This window comes from Malaclemys terrapin, chromosome 1 (assembly GCF_027887155.1).
Source record: "Malaclemys terrapin pileata isolate rMalTer1 chromosome 1, rMalTer1.hap1, whole genome shotgun sequence".
NCBI classification, from domain to species: domain Eukaryota; kingdom Metazoa; phylum Chordata; order Testudines; family Emydidae; genus Malaclemys; species Malaclemys terrapin.
In genome coordinates, this window is record NC_071505.1 from 313,091,920 (window position 1) to 313,114,649 (window position 22,730).

The following is a 22,730-nucleotide window of genomic DNA, read 5'->3' on the forward strand; positions in this document are numbered from 1 at the left end:
ACATCTTTCATGGTTGTGAATTTGGTAGGGCCTTACCCATAGCCTAAACAGCCCTGCTTTCTCAAGATCCTCCAATTCAGCTAAAACTAAAAGTGTCCATTGTTCACAGTATTGTTGACCTTTGAATGAAAAGGGCTGATGGAGGGGGTGGAATTAGTGAACTAGTGTAAATTCATAGTGTATGCTATGATCTGTTAATGAGACTAGGGTGTGATTTGCACAATGACCCATACTGCAAGTAAAGAAAGCTCCAGATTTCATTTTAAACCTTTATTACATTAGGAAATGGGTTCATCTCTTCCAAAGCAAGGACATGTTGCTACAGCATCAGAAGTTCATGGCTGTTAGGAAAATACATCCTTTTGTGACATATGCTTGAATTGTATGGGACTGATCCTGCAGTCACTCCACGCACATAGAACTCTCAATGAGTTTAGGAGAAGGATCAGGCCCCAGGTATTTACTTCTTGTCTAGTTCAGTTTGCTGTTACAAAACTGTGGGCATGATCCTGACCTCACTGGAGTGAATGGCAAAATCTCCATTGACGTCAACTGATAACAATTTAGAATTATCCTAGTATGTGATTAAATTGCTCATTCTAGGCATTCCCACCTTTTTTTCCTTGATGGATTGATATTGGCTATCTTCTATTAGCTGCTGTAGAACATTTATCTGGGATTATTTGTTATTCTTGTAAATGAAGGGCAGAGGAATTTAGCTAGATGGTGTTATCATCTGGGCCCTTATGCTGGTATTCCTGGCAAGTACGAACACATCCTTCATCTAAAGCCGGGGGGAACTGTGCTAGCCACAGCACAGATCCAATTGTGCATTTTGTTTGGAAGGGGAAAGGGTTTGAAACCACTGCATGAAGCGTATGTGTCTGACAGAGAACTAAAAGTGCAAGGTACAAAGTACAAAGACAGGGAATTTTGTTTCCGATAGATATGAAAAATGAAGTGTTTCATCAGCAATTTGATGGGAACTGAAAACTGGGTTAGCCATAGTCTTGCTCTGATGTTTCTGCATGGGATGAAACATTTAATTTCTCAATTTATTTCTATAACATCTCAGTTTCTTTCACAGTAAATCTCAAAATCCCAATACATTTCCCATCCAAAACAGACTAAAACCTCGCAAACCAAGGACTGAGCCTTCTCCCTTTGCCAGTGGCAAAATCCCTATTGGCTTCACTGGGAGAAAGACCTGATCCCTTTTGCTGAGAAAATTGCCAATTTCAATATTTAGATTTGGAGGAAGAGGAATTCAATCCTTGTAATTTAAGATAAAAGAAAAATAAATTTCAGTAGCAAATCCACTTTGGGAGGGTTTGCTAGTCCAAACCAGAATTCCGTAGCCCATGCCAGATTTTCCTGTTATACCAAAGCACCCCCAATGAAGAAAGTAGAGGAGAAATTTTGGTTGGTGTTCCATCCTGAGAGGAGAGTTTAGCACTCAGTTAAAACTCCCATTGACTCTAGTAAGGACTTGAGGACTGGGCCATCTACCTGCACTTCCTGCCTTCTGTATTTTGAGTTTTGAGCATCCCCAGTTCAACCTTCCTGTCCTTGAATAGTCTGGAGAAGGTTGTCTTAATCTAGGCTGCAATGCTAGACACTGTCCTGGCAGGAAGGGAGCCCAGTGAGGTGCAGCAGTCATTGCTTAACCTATGGTGAAAGGAGCAAATGGCTAATCTGCTCTTTTCCTGATGCAGGGAGTTTGAACTTGGAGAGGCAACTCGCAAAAGGGCTGCAGCATTTTCAAGGTTTTGCTCTCTGTGGGGAGTGGTGATATCAAACCTGCCAAATGGGGAGTGATAGAATTAACTTGAAAAATAACCCGACTCCTAGCCAGGGAGGGGAAGTTCCCCTAACTTTAGCCGCCCATCCTGCTCCTCCCCCCGTCGGTCAGCCCCCATTACACTGAAACCAATGGGCCAGGGGCCCCGGGCTGCTTGTTGAGTAAGGCTGTGTCTTCACTGCAAATCCGCTGGGGATCGGGACTGTCCTCTCCGCCCGCCCCCGGCCCCGGGCTGAGGCGCTCAGGGGAGGAGGCGGGCATGGGGCGGGTTAAAAGCAGCTGCCGGCCGGGGAGCGGGCAGGACCCTGAAGGCTCCGCAGGACTCAGGCACCGACACCCGCAGGCAGAGCAAGGACCGCGCGCAGCGGAGCTTGCGCCGGCTACTCCTGCCCCGGGCCTCCCGCCCGCCCATGGTGTCCGGCGCCCAGCGCGCAACAGGGGCTCTCATCTGCGCCCGTGGCTGAGACAGGTGAGCGCGGCGCCGCTCTCCCTGCAGGGCGGCCGGGGCGGGGGAAGCCCGCTGCGGAGCTGCCTGAGCGCCCGCTTCCAGCGCCGGGGGAGACGAGGCGCCCATCCGCGCTGCAGCCGGCCCGGGGAGCCGGGCTCCGGGGCCAGCCCCGCGCGGGGGGCCCGTCTCTCGTAGCTCTGAGGGGCAGCGGTCGCCAGGGGTGAGGCGGGGGGCGCTGGGTCTGTGTGTGCCGGGGCAAGCTCTGATTCCCTCGCACCCTTACTGGCCTTTCCCAGGGACCGCGGGGGGCACAGGAGCGAGCTACCCCTCTGGGGCCAGGAGTTAGGGCCCGATCCTGCCCCCCCATAGAAAGTAGGCAAGACTGTGGGGGCGGGGGAGGGTTGGCAGGATCGGGTCATTGAGGCCGGAGCTAACCCGGTGATCTGTGGAAAGGCGTTGTGTTATAAAACTGGCTCGTTCGGTGGCTCCTAGAACCTGTTCTTTGATTCATAGCTACGTGGATCCTGAATCTGAATCCTCCGGGCAAGGCTCCTCGTCCCTGCCTCTCCCGGGGTGCACTTTGCATGGCCTCTCTGTTAAGTCCCATAAGTTTCCCCTCTTTAAGTCCTGTTGTGTGAAGGGGTTCTGTCTGTCAGTCCATTATGTGTGTTCCTTCAGCTGCCCGGTGACCTTCTGCCATGACTGTCGCTCTGGGTTCATCTTTTACACGTGGCTCGGGTATTTCCGTCTTCTTTTCTGGATAACCTTAGAGATAAGGGGTTGTTGGACTATCAGGAATCTCAAGCATTCTTCTTCTAGTGATGGTCCCTATTGTATTCCATAGGGTTTACGCGTGCACCCCATGCACCCAGAGTTGGAGAATTTTTTTATACATTCATTCTATTTGTTACTTACATGATATTGAGCAGCTTTTAACTAGTTTAAAAGGCTTCAGCCTCTGTCAACAAGACTGTCTTACTTGCCCATGAATGTATACAGGGTTTTCCTTACACTGGACAAGATTTGTAATGCGCTCAGCATCCAAAGGGCAGGGTAAATAGGGTGAAGTGTCTGGCTGAGTTTTGTAAAAAGACTGGTTTTTAATTTACTTGCATGACAGGTTTGGTAAATTGACTGTTTGAAAGGCTGCCGTGCTGTAGTATCTATTTTTGTATGCTCCTCTTGCTCTTAACTTTCTTTCCCTCCCTGCTAACTTTAACCCAGGGAAAATGAAATACTCCAGTGCTGTGCTTGAAGGGACACATTGTCTGTAGATTAAATGTTACATTAATTCCTGAGAGAAAGGATAGACTTATGGTTAGGACTTGGGAATGGGAACTAGGGCACTTGGATTCTTTTCCTGGTTCTGCACAGGAAGTCTGAGGTAAACTTTGGAAAGTCACTCAATCTCATCTATAAAATGGATAGAATAATACTTAAATCTACTTCAAAGGTGCATTGTGAGGCTAAATTCATTGTTGCTTAAATCACCTTGATAGTCTTGTACTAAAGGTTCTCCAGAAGTGCAAAAAGTGTGTGTATACAACATATGCATTCTTTACCTGTTTCACTAATAAGTGGGCTGGAGGCCCAGACTTGACTTTCTGTGGAGCATGAAAGCTTGTCACTGTCACAAACAGAAGTTCCACCAATATGTGAGATTACCTCCCCACCTTGTCTCTCTCATATCCTGGGACTGACGTAGCAACAACACTGCAAACATTAAATATGAAAACATTTAAAATATCTTACTTTTTCATTCCTTCACTCAGCCTGGAAAATGTAAATAGATTAGTAAATTTCACTTTTGCTTCCATTCTGGTTGTTTCTGGTTCTCCTGCACCAATCCAATGTTGCTGGTTTTGGGATGAAGATATTTAAGGGAAAGTTTAAATCCAAAAATCTGCTTTAATTTAACTTTTCATGAGACTTATTTTAAACACTAGTATTACTATTAGCTGTCCACTTAACAGTGGACAATGTCTCTAAGTTCACAAGACCATGACTTCAGAGAATTAAAGCAACAAGCAATATAAAGGCAACAGCTATTAAAGGTAATTTGTGGCATGCCTTATGTGTTTGGCTTCATTTTTTTAAAGAGATTCTCATGAAGGTAAACGGGCTTGCATCAAAGGACCGGTTTTATCCACACCATTACCCCATCTCAGAGTAGACCACCCCTATAATTTACTGAGGAAATAGGAAATGAAAGGTGTGAATCAGGATAAATGTTTCCTGATCATTGTGGCTGGCTTTGCTGACATGAGCAGGAGTCTTGCCTGAGTAAGGGCTGCAGTACCTGGCTCTAGACCATATGCAGTTGAGATAGATGGTGGCTGAAAGCTTCCCCAGGGCACTTTGGATAGAGCTGCCTTGTCCTAGTCAAGGTCTTTGGGCAATCAAGTCACAATGTCCGGGTCTTTGGACTGCGAACTCTAGTTCTGTCCTATTTCTTTTTCCATCAATAGAGCAGTGTATCCATTTTTCTCATGTAGCACAAATCTTCTGAGTGAAGAAGGATGTTCAAGGGATTGGGCTAGACGCAGGTGTCGGCAACCTCTGGCACACGGCTTGCCAAGGGAAGCACCCTGGTGGGCCGGGCCAGTTTGTTTACCTGCCACGTCCGCAGGTTCGGCTGATCGTGGCTCCCACTGGCTGTGGTTCGCTGCTCCAAGCCAATGGAGGCTGCGGGAAGCAGCACAGGCTGAGGGATGTGCTGGCCGTGGCATCCCGCTGCCCCCATTGGCCTGGAGCAGCGAACCGCGGCCAGTGGGAGCCGTGATTGGCCGAACCTGCGGACGCGGCAGGTAAACAAACTGGCCCAGCCCACCAGGGTGCTTCCCTTGGCGAGCCGCGTGCCAGAGGTTGCCGATCCCTGGGCTAGAGAGTCTTTCATTTTGAGGGTGTTGGTTCCAATCCACCCCTTGTTGATAGTGATCACAGATTGTTACCCTCTGATGCAAGATATAATTCTGTTGAGTTCAGAGTCCACTTATAGCCAAAGTGAATTTGTCTTGGGGAACTCAGAACTCTTGCAAGATGAGTTTTGCAAGAAAAAACATGGTTAACAGTGGCTGAATTCAGGCAAGAATTCTTCTGACTCGTGTCCTACTTTGCATAATGAGAATGTATCTCATATGGAAAAGTATTATGAATGGCACCTCTCACCAAGCAATAGTAGGTTAATTCACAGTTATGGGGAGAGTGAAACAGTGGCAGGTATTTCTAAAAACTATTCAAAGTTCACTTTAAATCTATATATTTTTAGACATATCAACAGAACCTTGCCAAATCCATCCTTTGTGGTGCTGAGTCACTATGGGAGCTGAAGACACTTCATCTTGCAGGACTGAGCCCTTATTCAGTAAATAATTAATTGACAAATGTATATTTGCTTGCTACCTGCTTTGCAGTGTTACATTTTAATCCAGCAAGTAAAGATCTAATTATTTCTGAGTCTTCTGCTTCTGGGTTAATTAGTACAGTGGCTCTCAACCTTTTCAGGTTACTGTACCCCTTTCAGGAGTCTGATTTGTCCTGTGTACCCCCAAATTACACCTCACTTAAAAGCTACTTGCTTACAAAATCAGACATAAAAATGCAAAAGTGTCACAGCACACAATTACTGAAAGATTGCTCATTTTCTCATTTTTACCATATAATATTGAATTTACATTTCAGTGTATAGTAGTATATAGAGCAATATAAACGAGTCTTTGTATGACAATTTAGTTTGTACTGACTTCGCTAGTGCTTTCTGTGTACCCAGTAGTAAAACTAAGCAAATATCTAGCTCAGTTGATGTACCTCCTGGAAGACTTCTGTGTAGCCCCAGGGATACACATTCCCCTGGTTGAGAACCACTGAATTAGTACACACCAAGCACCTGTTTTCCTAAGGCTAGAAGTGCTTGAGATTGAAGAAGAATAAGGAAAATATATCGTTTCAGCTAATGCTCAAGCCTGCACATATCACACACTGGCTGTGGAAGGTACTCAGGGCAGACAGTAGACTTTGCCTACCACTGATTTAAGTCAGACATATGATCCTTACCTGTCATTGTAAATTTGCTGTAAATTTACCTTTCAGTTACTAACTGCCTTCACTTGAAGACAGAACTGTTACTGTACTTGTAGAAGAGCACTTAAGAGCTGCTAGAGAGAACTGCCCTGGCTTCTAAGAGGGTGGGACTATTGCTTTGATCTTTATCAACCACTTTGTAATTCTTTAATAAAAGTTGATCATCTTTTTGCTTTGGGTGTTCCTGTTGGGCACTCTTTGATTCTTCAGTACACAGCAGCAGAATTACAAATTGCTGCAAGTTTCTTTGCATTGTGAAAGGAAAGGCTTTTTAGCTGCCAAAACCCGAGTTCAGAGTTAAGTTTTCTTCCACAACAAAACTGTGAGAACAGTGTCGTCAACTGCTGAAGGAAAGACACTGAATTCTGTTATAGCTGTGTCTACATTAGGGCTTTTACCAGTAATTATTTTGGCAAAAATTGCACCCCTACCTGAGTTATGGTGGTAAAACTTGGAAGTGCACACCAGCCTTTAGTGTACCATAGAACTACTGGTTTGAATGGGGGTTGCAACTAAGATCAGGCTCATTCTGTCAATGATTTGGGATCGTAAGCAGTTTAACGATTCTAAAGCTTTTCTGATGGAAAAATTAGCATGCGAATTGCCACACCAAGACAGAGAATTGTCTCCCAACACTGGCCAATGCCAAATGCTTCTGTTGAAGACCTGATAATGCACTTAAGTGTGTGATGGCTGGTTTAACTGCAGATGCTACCCTTAGTCATATTTAATATCTAAAAGCATGCTGATGAAGGCAACAAAGGGGCAGTTCAAGGCACACCCAACATCAGAGGAAGTCTGAGCCTGACTAGCCAGTGGAGGCACCATAGACATCCATGTCCATATGCAAGCCTGGGGAAATAAGTAAATCAGGATAATATTTGTAGGTGTGGGGAGAAGGGCATGATCTTATTCTGAATTTGTACAGCATCTAGGGCAATAGGACACCATTACTGACTGGTTCTTCGGTGCTACTGTAATACAAACAAATATTACATATGCTGCTTTTTAAATTTTACTAGTAAGCTATTTGCCTGGGTAATATCCTGTGGCAGTGAGTTCCACACGTTAGCTTTACATGACCAGAATAAACTTTTTGTTTTATCTTTTTCACCATTTTATTAATACAAACCCAGCATGCTTACATACACTGCAATCTCTAACACCTGGTTTGTTGAAGCTATATTGTTAACTTCTGATTAAAGATCACCTGCTGTACCCAGCTTTTAATTGAGGCCTTGTCCACACTGCCACTCTACAGCGCTGAAATTTTCTCGCTCAGGGGTGTGAAAAGACACCCCTCCCCCGAGCGCTGCAAGTTTCAGTGCTGTAAAGTGCCAGTGTAGCCAGTGCACCAGTGCTGGGAGCTACTCCCCTCGTGGGGGTGGGTTTTTTACAACGCTCTCTCCCAGCCCTGATGCCGTGACTACACAGCCACATTAAAGCGCTACCGCAGCAGCGTTTTAACGTTGCTAGTGAAGACATACCCTGAGAGTATGGGCACGTCTTCACTAGCAACATTCAAGTGCTGCTGCCTGAGCGAGAAAATTGCAGTGCTGTAAAGTGCCAGTGTAGACAAGCAGAAAGGCATCTGTTAAGGAGGGAGTCACTGTAATCTAATCACTAAATCTTGATGATTCCAGCACTCAGAGCTAGTATCATAGGGGTTAGCAGGGCAAGCACATAGTGCCCTCTCGCTTTGCAATTGCAGCTCTCAACTCTAGTATCCTGATGCTGTCTTGTGTAGGGTGCAGTACCCCTCTGCTGCTAGTGATAATGTTGATATCCTGGTCCCCCTGGTAGCTCAGCTGGAACAGCAAAATAACCAATGGAGTAGTGCAGCTGTGACTGGTGCTGAGATGTGCAACAGCTTGATCCCCATTTCAAACCATTTTTTGATATAGAAATGCTCTTTTAATTTTTTATTTAAGGGATGAGTTTCTCTACAGTGGAGACTGAAAGCTCAGTTACTCAATGTCACTGAGTTCTGTGGCTCCCTCCCTACACTGTGGTCTCCCCAGCTCCTTCCTTTGATTCTAATCTCCCTATATATCTCTGCTTCCCTTTTCTGCCTCAGATTCCCCCAGATGCTCTTGCTGCTGCCTTTGCTATTGCCTTTTGCAGGAGATGAGGGGTAAACTGCCAGGCCTCCGTCCAGCAAAGAATTTAAGTCAATGGGGCTATTTGTATGCTTTAAGTTATGCTCATGCTTAAGTGTTTTGCTGGATTGGGGTCCTAATGCATGTACAGTGGCATGGCAGTTACAGAGCTGTGCTGGCTATCTGAAAATAAAGGCTGCCATCAATTAAACTGAAACTTAGTTTTCCTTGCCTTAGTTTTTCATTCCGTCAGAGAGACGGTTGATATTTTACTCGCTTTGTCAGTAAAAGGGTCTGAGAAGCAAATATCTGGAATAAAGATGAACAATGATACTGAGTCAGCATAATACTTCCACCTCACTCTGGTAAATTAAAGCAATTGAACTCTCCCAGAACACTCTTTCAGTTGGGACTACTATAATATTTTCTTGTCATCTGCCCCACATGTTGTTGTGACCGATGTTTGATTCAGGGCTTGACCAGAATGGGGATAGTTGGTGTGATCTGTTTGGACTGATGGCACTAAGGGGTTGCTCCTTCACCCACTGATGTCAATAGCAGTATTAGCAGCAGAGAGTCCTGTGGCACCTTCTAGACTAACAGACGTATAGGAGCATGAGCATCCGAAGAAGTGAGGTTTTTACCCACGAACGCGTATGCCCAAATAAATCTGTTAGTCTTTAAGGTGCCACCAGACTCATTGTTGTTTTTTTTAACAGGACTCTTTGCTGCTTTTACAGATCCAGACTAACATGGCTACCCCTTTGATACTTAATAACAGTATTGACACTGACTTCAAAGGTTGCAGGATCAAACTGAAAGTGGCTCTATATCTGGGGAGTGTTCCAGGTGCCACATGGCTTTCAGCCAGCATGAAAGCAGGAGTAGAGCCTTGAAAGGTAGAACAGGAGAGGGGCAAATGGAGGAGGATGGCAGGACCAGTTTTCAGGAGAAGAGGAGAGATGGGTTTTTAAGTGGTGAAGGGGCAAAAGAGATTTAGGCATGTGTGTGGTGGGGAGTGAGACTTGGTGGGGCAGGAGAAGGCAAAAGGAATAATGAAACCTGGGAAGCTGAAGTGGAAGGGGGAGAGAGAGATGGTGTGGTGGCAGGAAAGAAAAGCAGGGCTGGGTGGAGAGACAGCAGTGAGAAAAGTAAGGTCAGGTCTATACTATAATCTTACAGCCGTATAACTATGTCACTTTGGTATGAAAAATCCACACCTCTGAGCAACACTGTTATAACGACCTAAACCCCACCCCACCAACAGTGTACAAAGCTACAGCCTCTCATGGAGGTGGGTTAACTACACTGACTGGAGAAGCTCTTGGCATAGTAGCATCTTCACTGAAGTGCTACAGTAGCGCAGCTGCACCGCTGCAGTGTTTTAAATGTAGACCTGCTCCAAGAAAAAGGGCATATGAAGGGGAATGGAGGAGATATGAGAGGTGGGAAACAACTGGTAGAGACAGGAGGAGGAGACGGAAAGAATAGACAGGAAAAGAGATGCAAGAAAGCAAACAAAACTGGGAATGCAAAGAACCTGGTGGAATCCAGAGAAGAGAAATGAACCTGTGTTTGTATGTACACGAAAAACTTCTATGTGGCAGTTCTGTTTTTTTAAATGAGATATATTTAGCTGTATAGAAGCATCTCTAATCTGTTTAACAAAATCCGTTACAACACTCCAATATCTAAAGCTCAGTTAGAGCTGATCCAAAGCCTATTGTAATTGATGTGAGTCTTTCCATAGACTTTAAAGGGTGTTGGATCTGGCCCTTGTCAAGGAAAGATTCACAATACAAAGTTGAGTGCCTTACAGATATCATAAAAAGAAAAGATTACTCAGTGGTAAATTCACTATCAGAAGAGAAGTTGCAACACATGATCCCCAGGGTAAATCCTGACATTCAGTCTTGGTTAAAAATCATGCAGTATGATAAATAACAGGTGAAGTAAAGCTAAATAGTCAGAAATCTGACTAATTATCCCCTAAAGAATCTTCTGGGAATTCAGGATCTTTTCTTTGCTGCCATGAGGTATGAACCCAGAGAGACTTTTTCTTTTATATGGACATGCTCATGAAAAATCTACTTTGCCCCTGTAAAATAACTTAGAGGGATAAAAAAATGTGGCTTGTTCCAAGGGCTCCATTTTGCAAGGTGCAAGGTCCTGGAAATTGCAGTCAGCATCTTGAAGGAGAAACTCTTCACGTCTCAAGATGGGGTTAGTTCAGTCTAGAAAGAACTTGATCTCTAGGCTGCAGATAATGGACAAGAAGTGTTTCTAAAAACTTGCATCTTTGAAGTAATCCCACCAAATATTCTAGATTTACTGTATCCACCCATAAGGGGCAATTACATTTAATTGCAATAATAACACAGAAAAAAATCTTATCTTCAAAATTCAATGTCCTTGTTTCCCTGAGTTACCTAAAATCTTTGACTCTACTCATTCTCTATACACTAGTTAACAACTCACAGTGCAGTTACCTTTAACCAATAGAGCAGAAAGGATTTTGGCACTGCCTGGAAATAAAGGTGTGACACAGAAGATTGCTGGTAAGAGACTGAGCCTTATTTCCTGGCCCATGCCATGTGACCCTGGGTCAAAGTTACAAAAGATTTTAGCCATTTTACAGGACAGTCAGTATCCACCAAGCCAGTAGCTCTTGTTTTATCTTCCTTTTTATTTATTTTTTTAAAAGCACATGTTTAATATCCACTTGACAGGAACACAGCCAACTAGTGAAATCCAAACTAGAAGAAATTGCTAAAGGAGAGATCTAGGTTATTGGACTAGAATCTCTGAATCTCATTGGCTCACTGATCACATGGTTGCTCCTTGTTCAGACATTCCTTCTGCCATGCCCTGTTCAGTCACAAGTTTATTTGCTACAGTGAACCTGTGTTTGCTGCTCCTGTTGTCCTTTCCTTGCCAGTGACTGGATGGTTATTTCTGTCAGTGCATGAGATTATCCACAGCATCCTGAACATCCTCAAGAAATGAAGCTGTAGTCCTCTTTGGTTTTGTCAAGTGCTTTCTGACCGTCCAGGGCGGCTGTGACCTGTAAACCTTGGTGCAGATGGTATAGCTGTTACGTTGGCATATTGCCACCCACTTTGTTTGAAATCTAGCATTTTCTCCTACTTGCAGTTGGAGTGACTGTCATTCTTTTGATAGTATTTCTTCTGTGTTGGTTTCCTGGTCAACCCAGGGCTGGCGCAACCCATTAGGCGACCTAGGCGGTCGCCTAGGGCACTACAATTTGGGGGGCGGCGACATTTTGTCGGCGGGACCTTCCGCCGCCTCTGTGGGGGGTGGCATTTCGGGGCAGGACCTTCCGCCGCATAGGGCGGCAGAAAAACTAGTGGCGCTCCTGGGTAAACCAGGACCTTTTAATATCTAAATCAGGGTTAACGATCTTTGTTGGATGTTGGCACTAAGGTTTTGTCCTAGTGCCCATGGATCTCTGAACCAGTGATTCTAATAAGGTGTTGTTACGTGTGATATATATATAGCTAGAAGTTCTCTGCTATTTGTATGCACATGAGCTGGTCAGAAATTGTTCAATGAAATCGATTTTCTGATGGAAAACGCTGTTTCATCAAAACCAGGGCCGGCTCTAGGATTTTTGCCACCCAAAGCAAAAACCATTTTGGCCACCCCCGGTTCTTTAATTACCCCACCCCTGGCCCCGCCCCTTCCCCAAATCCCCAGCCCTGCCTCCTCCCCCCAGGCTCTCAAGCCTAGGAGGGAGGGAGGGGGAGCAGCGGCGTGTGAAACAGCTGTTTCGCGCGCCGCAGCCGCTCGGGATCTCCCCCTCCCTCCCAGGTTTGAGAGCCTGGGAGGGAGGGGGAGACTCCGAGTGGCCGCGGCGCGGGCGCCGCTTCTCCCCCTCCCTCCCAGGCTCCGAAGCCTGGGAGGGAGGGGGAGCAGCGGCGCGCGAAACGGCCGCTTGGGATCTCCCCCTCCCTCCCAGGTTTGAGAGCCTGGGAGGGAGGGGGAGACCCCGAGCCGCCTTGGCGCGCGAAACAGCAGCAGCGGAGGTGAGCTAGGGCGGCCGGGGCAAATTTTTAGGGGCGGCATTCTGGCGCCAGCCATGCCGCCCCTAAAAATGTGCCACCCCAAGCACCAGCTTGTTTTGCTGGTGCCTAGAGCCGGCCCTGATCAAAACCACAATGTTTTGTGAAACCAGGTCAGATGCAACAACTTTGTCAGAGACAAATATTGCAGCCCAGCAGTTGGGGCACTGGCCTGGGAAATGGGAGGCCCAGGTTCAAGCAGAATTGAGCAGAGACTTGAATTTGGGTCTCCTGTGTTCTAGCCCAAGTGACCAGAGTGTCACTTGTATCAAAATGAAAATTTTTTTAGAAACTTTGAAATGTTTCACTAATAAGAATCGTCACTTTCAAGCCAGTCCTATGATTGACATTTCTACTGACCCATTCCACAGTATGTTTGGTGCTGTAAATGATACTAAACAAAAAAAAAAAGACTGACTTGGAGAGCTGACAGTCTAGAAACACTCAACACCATATTTTTTAAAAAAAAGCAAAACCAACATCAGAAAATTCTCTTGGTATAGAAATGTCAGAGCCGAGTGAGAACTTCAAAGGATGATGCCTGACACTGATGGGGGGGGGGGGGGGGAGGAGGGGAAGACTAGTAAGCAAGCTTTGTGGAATGTTTTGTTCTGGTTCGTTTGTTTGTCTGCTTGTTTTTTCTGGGGTCTTCCTATTCTAGGAGGTATTAAGATAATGAAAATAATCTCTATAAAAACCAATAGCCCTGTACAGGCAGTCCTCACCCATTTCCTTCAAGGCTATGGAGAAAAATTTCTGGAGAAAATTGAATGTACACCAAATTCAAAACTTTCTCTCCAGCTCAATGAAAATTCATTTCAAGCTAGGTTTGGTGCTAGTCCTGCTCCCCCAGCATTTACAGATCAAAATGTTTCTAGGGTTCTTACTGACAAAACAGTATTCTTCAGTTTCTAATGTGTGTCTTTTTATCCTGTAAAAAATAAGTGAATTAAGTTAATTGCTAACCAGACTTCAAACGAAATTTCTGTAAATCAGTGAAGGAGAGGAATAGTAGACAAAATTCTATGTAAGGACAACTCCATTCTGGTTATTTATTTTTATTCCCCCCCCCCCCCCCCCCCCCCCCCCCCCCCCCCAGTTCCCATAATCTATTGCAATGCTTCTGTACGGAGACAAAAGGGCATAATCCATACAGCACTATCTTGTTTATCTCAACCTCACCTATTGGAAGCTCATTGTTTGAAAAGTTCCTGATGTTAGTGTTTGTGATATGACACTTATCAGCTTAGTGATATTCGGTAATGGAGCTGGTTGGCTTTCCTGGTGGCTGGCTGACTCAGCAGGACACAAAGATGCTTCTGGCTAAAAAGCTCAATAGCACAGAATGGCAAAAAACCTTTCGCTCACAGTTGCAGAACTGGCTAGCCTCTCTGAGGATACTGGCCAACAGGCTTTGAAGTCCCTGCTCAGGGTCACAAACTTCAAATTCTTCTAAGCCAGCTCCCCTGATTATCTGAAACCCCAGTTACTTTGGGTGTCCCCTGAGATCTCTGGTTGATTGAAGTTTATAGCATAATATCATACATTTCTATGGTGCTTTGGAGGATCCTATGAGATAAAATTTGCCCGGAGCTTTATGTGCTGCACTTAAATGAAGGGAGGTTGGCAGCCAAGTGGATAGCACTTTGCACAGCGGAGGGGAAAGTTGGGCGCAGGACACCAGGCTAAACCCCTAGAACATAAGAACGGCCATACTGGGTCAAACCAAAAGTCCATCTAGCCCCAGTATCCTGTCTTCTGACAGATGCCAATACCAGGTGTCCCAGAGGAAATGAACAAAACAGGTAATCATCAAGTGATCCATCCCCTGTTGCCCATTCCCAGCTTCTGGCAAACAGAGGCTAGGGACACCATCCCTGCCCATCCTGGCTAATAGCCATTGATAGACCTATCCTCCATGAATTTATCTAGTTCTTTTTTTAACCCTGTTATAGTCTTGGCCTTCACAACATCCTCTGGAAAAGAGTTCCACAGGTTGACTGTGCCTTGTGTGAAGAAATACTTGCTTTTTTGTTTGTTTTTGTTTTTTTAAACCTGCTGCCTACTAATTTCATTTGGTAACCCCTAGTTCATGTGTTATGAGAAGGAGTAAATATCACTTCCTTATTTACTTTCTCAACACCAGTCATGATTTTATAGACCTCTATAATATCCCCCCCTTAGTCATCTCTGTTCCAAGCTGAAAAGTCCCAGTCTTGCTAATCTCTTCTCATACGGAAGCTGTTCCATACCCCTAATTATTTTTGTTGCCCTTTTCTGAACCTTTTCCGATTCCAATATATCTTTTTTGAGATGGGGTGACCACATCTTCACGCAGTATTCAAGATGTGGGCGTACCATGGATTTATATAGAGGCAATATGATATTTTCTGTCTTATTGTCTATCCCTTTCTTAATGATGCCCAACATTCTGTTAGCTTTTTTGACTGCCACTGTACATTGAGAGGATGTTTTCAGAGAATTATCCACAATGATTCCAAGATCTTTTTCTTGAGTGGTAACAGCTAATTTAGACCCCATCATTTTATATGTATAGTTGGGATTATGTTTTCCAATGTGCATTACTTTGCATTTATCAACATTGAATTTCATCTGCCATTTTGTTGCCCAGTCACCAAGTTTTGAGAGATTCTTTTGTAACTCTTTTCAGTCTGCTGGGGACTTAACTATGTTGACTAGTTTTGTATCATCTGCAAATTTTGCCACCTCACTGCTTACCCCTTTTTCCAGATCATTTATGAATATGTTGAATAGGACTGGTCCCAGTGCAGACCTCTGGGGGACACCACTGTTTACCTCTCTCTATTCTGAAAACTGACCATTTATTCCTTCCCTTTGTTTCCTATCTTTTACCCTGTTACCAATCCATGAGAGGACCTTGCCTCTTATCCCATGACAGCTTACTTTTCTTAAGAGCCTTTGGTGAGGGACCTTGTCAAAGGCTTTCTGAAAAGCTAACTACACTATATCCACTGGATCCCCCTTGTCCACATGCTTGTTGACCCCCTCAAAGAATTCTAGTAGATTGGTGAGGCATGATTTCCCTTTGCAAAAATCATGTTAATTCTTCTCCAACAAAATATGTTCATCTATGTGTCTGACAATTTTGTTCTTTACTATAGTTTCAACCAGTTTGCCCAATACTGAAGTCAGGCTTACCGGCCTGTAATTGCCGGGATCACCTCTGGAGCCCTTTTTAAAAATTGGCTTCACAATAGCTATCCTCCAGTCATTTGGTACAGAAGCTGATTTAAATGATAGGTTACAGACTACGGTTAGTAGTTCTGCAATTTCACATTTGCGTTCCTTCAGAACTCTTGGGTGAATACCATCTGGTCTTGGTGACTTCTTACTGTTTAGTTTATAAATTTGTTCCTAAACCTCCTCTAATGACACTTCAACCTGGGACAGTTCCTCAGATTTGTCATCTAAAAAGAATGGCTCAGGTTTGGGAATCTCTCTCACATCCTCAGCTGTGAAGACCGATGAAAATAATTCATGTAGTTTCTCCACAATGGCCTTATTGTCCTTGAGTGCTCCTTTAGTATCTCAATCGTCCAGTGGCCCCACTGGTTGTTTAGCAGACTTCCTGCTTCTAATGTACTTAAAACATTTTTGTTCTTTAATGTAATATATATAATTTTTTTTTAAAAAGACCTTTTATGTCTATGTACAGCAGACCAGGAATCATGTCTTTTGAGGTCTCCTACAAAAGACTTCACACTATAACTTCATAGTGCTCCATTTATCCTCTTCAGAAGAATGAAGAACTAGGGGGCACAAATAGGATTGTGTTCATAAAGTTAACTTGTTCTGTTGTAGTGTATTGCAGGCAGTGATTTGAGATTTGGTGCATGGTAACATACCTACCATTATCAGTTCTTTCTGTTTGAATCAGACAATTAGAATTCATGGATTACACAAATCAGCTATTTTAGTACAGAGCTAAAATATGATCTCTTAGCAGCATGAAGTGCTTTGGAGGAGTGACAGAAGGTTTTGTTGCCCCTTCTTCTGACACCAGTGTCCCTCCCCCTCTGCTGGTGAAGCAGAATTCTGGGACCTTTATGGCTACTTGTAGTGAGTGTAAGACAATGATATGCCAACAAGCTGTGAAACAGTTCCTGTAGCCCATAAATATTCTGCCATTGTATGTCTTATATCACAAGTTTTATGGTATTGATTTCCTAATCCATGATTTAGAATCCTTTGGTGTATTCATTTTGTCTTTTTAGGTCAAAGGATTCAAACGAGACAATGGACTGGGGAACATTGCAGGCCATTTTAGGAGGTGTAAACAAACACTCCACCAGTATCGGAAAGATCTGGCTCACCGTCATGTTCATTTTCCGTGTTATGATCCTTGTGGTGGCTGCAGAGGAAGTCTGGGGAGACGAACAAAATGATTTTGTCTGCAACACTCTGCAACCGGGATGCAAAAATGTTTGCTATGACCACTTCTTCCCCATCTCTCACATTAGACTGTGGGCCCTTCAGCTCATCTTTGTCTCGACTCCTGCACTTCTGGTGGCCATGCATGTTGCGTACAGAAGGCACGAGAAGAAAAAGCAGTTCAGAAAGGGAGGGCAAACCTGTGAATATAAAGACATTGAAGAAATAAAATCGCAAAGATTTCATATTCAGGGTCCCTTGTGGTGGACCTACACCAGCAGCATATTCTTCAGAATGATCTTTGAAGCCCTCTTTATGTATGCGTTTTACTTCATGTACAATGGCTTCCGAATGCCACGCCTAGTGAAGTGCAATGCGTGGCCTTGTCCCAACACAGTGGACTGTTTTGTTTCTCGACCCACTGAAAAGACAGTGTTTACTATTTTCATGATCGCTGTGTCTGGTATTTGCATTTTGTTAAACGTGGCTGAATTCTGCTATCTGCTGATAAAAGTTTTCCTCAAAAAGTCTCGAAGAGCACCATCTCCAAGACATCACCCCAACCATGAGACTAAAGAGGAAACTAAACAAAATGAAATGAATGAACTAATATCTGATAGCTGTCACAACACAGTCTCAGGATTTCCAAGCAGCTAAGGTGATGCAAATGTGAGGAGTCACTCGGTGTGGAGTGAATATTCCTCTTACAAAGCTGCAAATGAAATCAGCTACATTAAACAATAAAGTGGGGTGAAGGTTTAATATGTAATGTCAGGTGGGAATTAAATACCTAGTTCAAAAGAGTCAAAGCAGCATAAAAATGTGAACAGTATATAAGGATTAAATAGGAAACTGTCTCCATAAGAATATCCTTAACAAGGCAACTATGACAAGCAGAAACTCACTAGTACCTCCGGGCTAGACTCACAGAAGGGACTTAGGAGTTAGGCAACACCTAGGGACCCTGCTGCCAGTGCAATTCACAGTGCATAGGGAGAGTTAGGTGACCAAGAAGAGGATTCTCAGAAGCCTGAATGCTGAGCAGGGAGCTGCCTAAGCTAGTCAGATGTGAAATGCAGAGGAAAAGGGCAGGGCTTTGGTGCCTAAGCACCTTTTGAGGATTTGGACCCTACCTCCATTTGGGATTCTTGGCCCTGAACCCTCTCCTGGAGTTAGGTGCCTAAGCCAGGTCAGACCTTTTTCATCATGAGAGCAAGACAGAACCCATTATAGCCAATTGCCCAGCAGGGTTAAGGCACTCACCTGGGACATGGGAGACCTGTTTATTTTTAAATCCCTGCTCTGCCTGATGTCCCCTGAAAGGTGGGAGACCTGATCAGGTAAACATCCTCACCAGTGGGCTGTAGAATCAATCTCTCATGGGCCTACTGATTATTTATACAAAAGGGACCTGTTTCAAGAAGAGAGACTGAGGACTGGTCTACACTAAAAAGTTATGTTGACCCAGCTATGTCGCTCAGGGGTATGAAAAATCCACATAGTTAAGCTGACTTAATCCTGGTGTAGATAGCGCTAGGTCAACGGAAGAATACTATCGCCTGTCAAAGAGGTGAATTAACTACAGTGACAGGAGATCCCCTCCTATTGCATTAGTGTCTACACTGACAGCGCTACGGAAGGTGGCCATTTGTTGTATTTTGAAGATGAAAAGTGTTCTATGAAACTGAAGTGTTAACAATAATAGTAATCTTGTTGGGAGAAGTGAATACCTTGTAGACGGCGACTCATCCCCAAATACCCAATAGCCTGGTGGCTAGGGCATTCTTACTGGACATGGGAGAGCTGGGTTTCAGTCCCTGCTCCAAATCACTGCTCCACACTGATTTAAAACAGGTCTCTGACATTCCAGGTGAGTGCCCTAACCACTGGTCTATTGGGTATTTGGAGGGGTGCACACTTGCCAGTCAGGCCCCAGAATTCCTGACTGACTCTTGTGCAGGTTAGACGTGTTCTAGGTGTGCTTACCAAATTGGTCTCTGGAGAGATGGGCAGGAAAACACCTAGTTTGAGAATTCTGCTATGCCTTAGGTGTAAGGTAGGGCTCCAAGCAGCTCATTAGCTGTGAGGTGGAGTCAGGTGGATATCTAGGCACCTTCAGGGTTAAGCAGTAGCTGAATGGTGCTTTTGTGATTGGTCAAAAGCACCTGTGTCCCTTTGTGAAGCTAGCCCTTTATGCATATTTGAGTCCTGAAAACTATACATTTAAGAGCAATAAGAACAAACTTTTTTTCCAGGCAAGATATTCTAGTATTACAAGATGTTTTTACTTACCTTAGTTATGCATTCACAAGTATTTTTGTAAGGTCTGAAATTCCATGTTATTTAGAGTGTGATAGTGTATGATTGAGTAGTATGTTTTTTTTTTTTTTGGTTTTGTTTTTACCAGAAAAGCAGATGTAACCTCCAATACCATTTTAATAAAGAATATCAACTTTAAACATTTAGCAGATCTTCTGTAAATAATTCCATTAACATTTTACATTGCATACTGCCAATGTTATAAAATCATAACTATTATGAAAATAACCTTTATCTTCTGTTTGTTTCTCAAATGAATTGTTTCTTGTACTGTAGATAGTTATGGAACTATTTTGGTTTTTTGAATTGTAGACTGAAAATGACAAAATGGTATGAAAGTAGGAGCTATCTGGATGGAATTAGCATGAAGAAAAGTCTCAGCTAGTATAAAGAAAAAGAATCTTAACGAGGTCTTCTGAATAAAAAACAAACACTGTAACCTTGTGCAATGGAGTGAAAGTTTATATGTGAGTGTTTTGCCGATGACCTATAGCACTTGGTGAACCTTGATTTTTACACGCTGAGTTATTTCACTTTCCCTGCTTTCAAATACTTCAGTTAAACTTAAAAACAATACAAACCCTACAGCCAAATTCTGTCTGTCTGGTGGAAATTCCTCTGTGCATACACCAACACGTTAAACAAAAAAGCTCCATTGGCCGGGAATGGCGAACGGCGGCCACTGGGACAGGGCCGGCTCCAGGCACCAGCTTACCAAGCAGGTGCTTGGGGCGGCCACTTTGGAGAGGGGTGGCACGCCCAGCTGTTCCGGGGCAATTCGGCGGAGGGTCCCTCACTCCTGCTCTGAGCGAAGGACCTCCCGCCGAATTGCCGCCGCAGATCGCGACCGCGGCGTTTGTTTGTTTGTTTGTTTGGCTGCTTGGGGCGGCCAAAACCCTGGAGCCGACCCTGCACTGGGAGCTGCGGGCAGCCGTGCCTGCAGACAGTCAATGTAAACAAACTGTCTCACGGCCTGCCAGTGGATTATCCTGACGGGCCGCGAGCTATTTCCTGGTTAGGGGTTATACAAGCAAAAAACACATGGCCCATACCCACTACCATTCTAGCTTCACCACAGAATACCCCTTTCCAGCCCCTGTCACAGAGAGCTGGCAGAATGCTTCTACCTGGGTTAGAGGGGAGCCAGTATTATAGCAGCATATTTCTAGCCTGTTAACTCCCAGGTATGTACATGCCATATGGTGGAGCACCTCGCCAGAGTCTAGCTATAATGGTGATCACCATGCACTTCGGAGAGCAGGGCAGTGCTCAGGGTGAGGGCAGGCAAAGCAGAGGACACATTGCATTGGTGTCTTTTGTTGTTTGTTCTCCTTTTCTGTCTCCACCCAAAGGGTGTGAATTTCCTCCTACCAGTATAAACATGTAAACCCATTGACCTCACTAGTTACTGCTCTCTTACACTAGCATAAATGACTATACCGTTGGCTCCCATGGGTTTATTATGGTGATCCTCCTTAAGATGACCGAAGAGGGTCATTAAAGAAAGCAATTTAAAGTGTGTTTTGTGGGAGACTTTTTTTTCTTTTCTTTAAATCACTAGGAACAGAGGGTGCTCCCACTGAATGATCCTGATCTTAGATCCCTAACTCACATCCTCTATTCTACTGGGAGAATCAACTGATTGTTGTTGATATTGCAGAACTCTGGTAGAAGAAAACTACTGTTAATTTCTAAGCTTGTCTGCAGGCAACTCGGGTAAAAGCAACACGGTAAATTACGGAGGCCTGAATTGCTCCCTCGACCCATTGAAAACACCTACACAAGGAGGATCTGCTTGTGGATGTCTTTCTGGAATTATTCCTAATCTCTTTAGCTGTGGTTCATTAACCCACTAGTACACTGTGCGTAGGCTGAAGGGCATAGGGAACAATGTTGCGACAGTGCATGAATATCCCTGCCTTAGTAGGAATGATAAGACCATAGCCTATTAAGTAGAGAAATATTTCTCCTATGGATGAAAGAACATAGCCTCAGATCACTGAGAGAGTTCAGACAGCACCATGTACAACAAGCTTAGATGGGGATGCTTTTGCAGCAGAGTGATATTTATTCCTCAGTGCAATCCTTTCTATGGGCTTTCATCTATGAATCACATACCACTAAGGTCAGTTAGACACTATCAGAAATAATCATTAACCATCTTCATTAATCTACTTGAAATAACCTTAATTTAAGCCTCTCTCCAGAATGAGTCAAAGTCTCTTCCTTACATTATGCTTTCCTTAAATAGGACATAGTTAATTCATATTTGCATCAAAGTGCAAACCAAGGTGCAAAAATTGGATGTGGCAATAACTCTGCAGGTGGGTTTGGGGTTTTTGTTTTTTTGCACACTCAGCTTCTAATATTTATAAATGGCAGTTTTATTCTAGCTTTCCAGCAGAATTCAGTGCAGCTTTACATCCTGTGCTGCTGTTCTTGCTGTGTCATTATTTTAAGCTTAGGTAAGTGGACACGAGAATGAGCAGTATGTCAGAATGACCTAAAACTGCAACAGGTGACAGAAATAGAAGTGGAGTCCCTATATAAGCCGTGTTCTATTCATGCTTGTATCCCACACACGTTACTTTGGTATCCAAGTCCAGAAGCTAATGTACTTATAACCAGCTCCTGTCTAGTCTGTATTCAGGCTTCTTATAAATAAAGAGGCAAATTCTCTTTTAAGTTACAAAATTCATTGACTTTAACAGAGTTGTTCAGTTGTCACTGAGAAGAGAATTTGGCTCTGACGTTGTGAATGATGTAATGATTGAACTGCACATCACAGACCCGTAAATATATGAAACAGGTTCACATCCCCTGACTCCTGTTAATTACACAGAAACAAATCTTATCTAAATTGACCCTCATCCATTATATTAAGCTTCACTCAGACCTACACAGAAATTGGAATTTCATCCGAAACCTGTCTGGTTTCCTGCCAGCATGCTCACTCAGCAGCCAGCCTGGTGGGGAGCTAACAGCTTGGCAGCTCTGGCTCCCAAATCTATCTTAGGTACTCATATGGCCCCTAGCATTGTAATATCTGAGCCCCTCAGAATCTTTAATGGATTTATCCTCACAATACTCCTGTGAGATAGAGAAGTACTATTAGCAGCTCCATTTTACAGATGGGAACTGAGTCAAAATGCTATGCCAAGATCACAGGAAGTCTAGCAAAGCAGGGAATTGAACCCAGCTCTCCCATGTATTGCCTAGGGTATTCCCCTGCTTATGGACCCACCTTCCTCTGCATCTTGGTTGGTAGGCTAATAGGGAAGTGGGTTTTGCTGGCTCCCAAGCTCCCTGCCTTGCATCGCCTGGACTTCCAGGGCCCACAACTTCAGGGCAGACTGCCCATGTCAGGATCCTTTTTCTTTCAGAAAGAATTTTGAAGTTTTTGGTTTTCATTCCAAATCAGAATGAAACCAGATTTCAAAATATCAAACTCCTCCACAAAAGGGAATGACCTTTCTCCTCCTAGCTGT

At 44.1% G+C, this 22,730-nt stretch overlaps 1 protein-coding gene across 2 annotated transcripts in view; it reads left to right on the forward strand.

The window, feature by feature from the left end:
* Positions 1 to 19,686, forward strand: part of LOC128829950 (gap junction beta-6 protein) — a 39,993-nt gene extending 20,307 nt beyond the window's left edge. The window contains exons 1-2 of one of the 2 annotated variants that reach the window (XM_054015482.1): positions 1,936 to 2,270; positions 16,767 to 19,686. In XM_054015482.1, the coding sequence (XP_053871457.1) occupies positions 16,789 to 17,580 (792 nt within the window). In that variant the 5' untranslated portion in view covers positions 1,936 to 2,270; positions 16,767 to 16,788 and the 3' untranslated portion in view covers positions 17,581 to 19,686. Of the gene's footprint in view, positions 1 to 1,935; positions 2,271 to 16,766 lie in introns of those variants that run through there. The other variant, XM_054015483.1, reaches the window with a different exon arrangement.
* Positions 19,687 to 22,730: the final 3,044 nt, after the last annotated feature.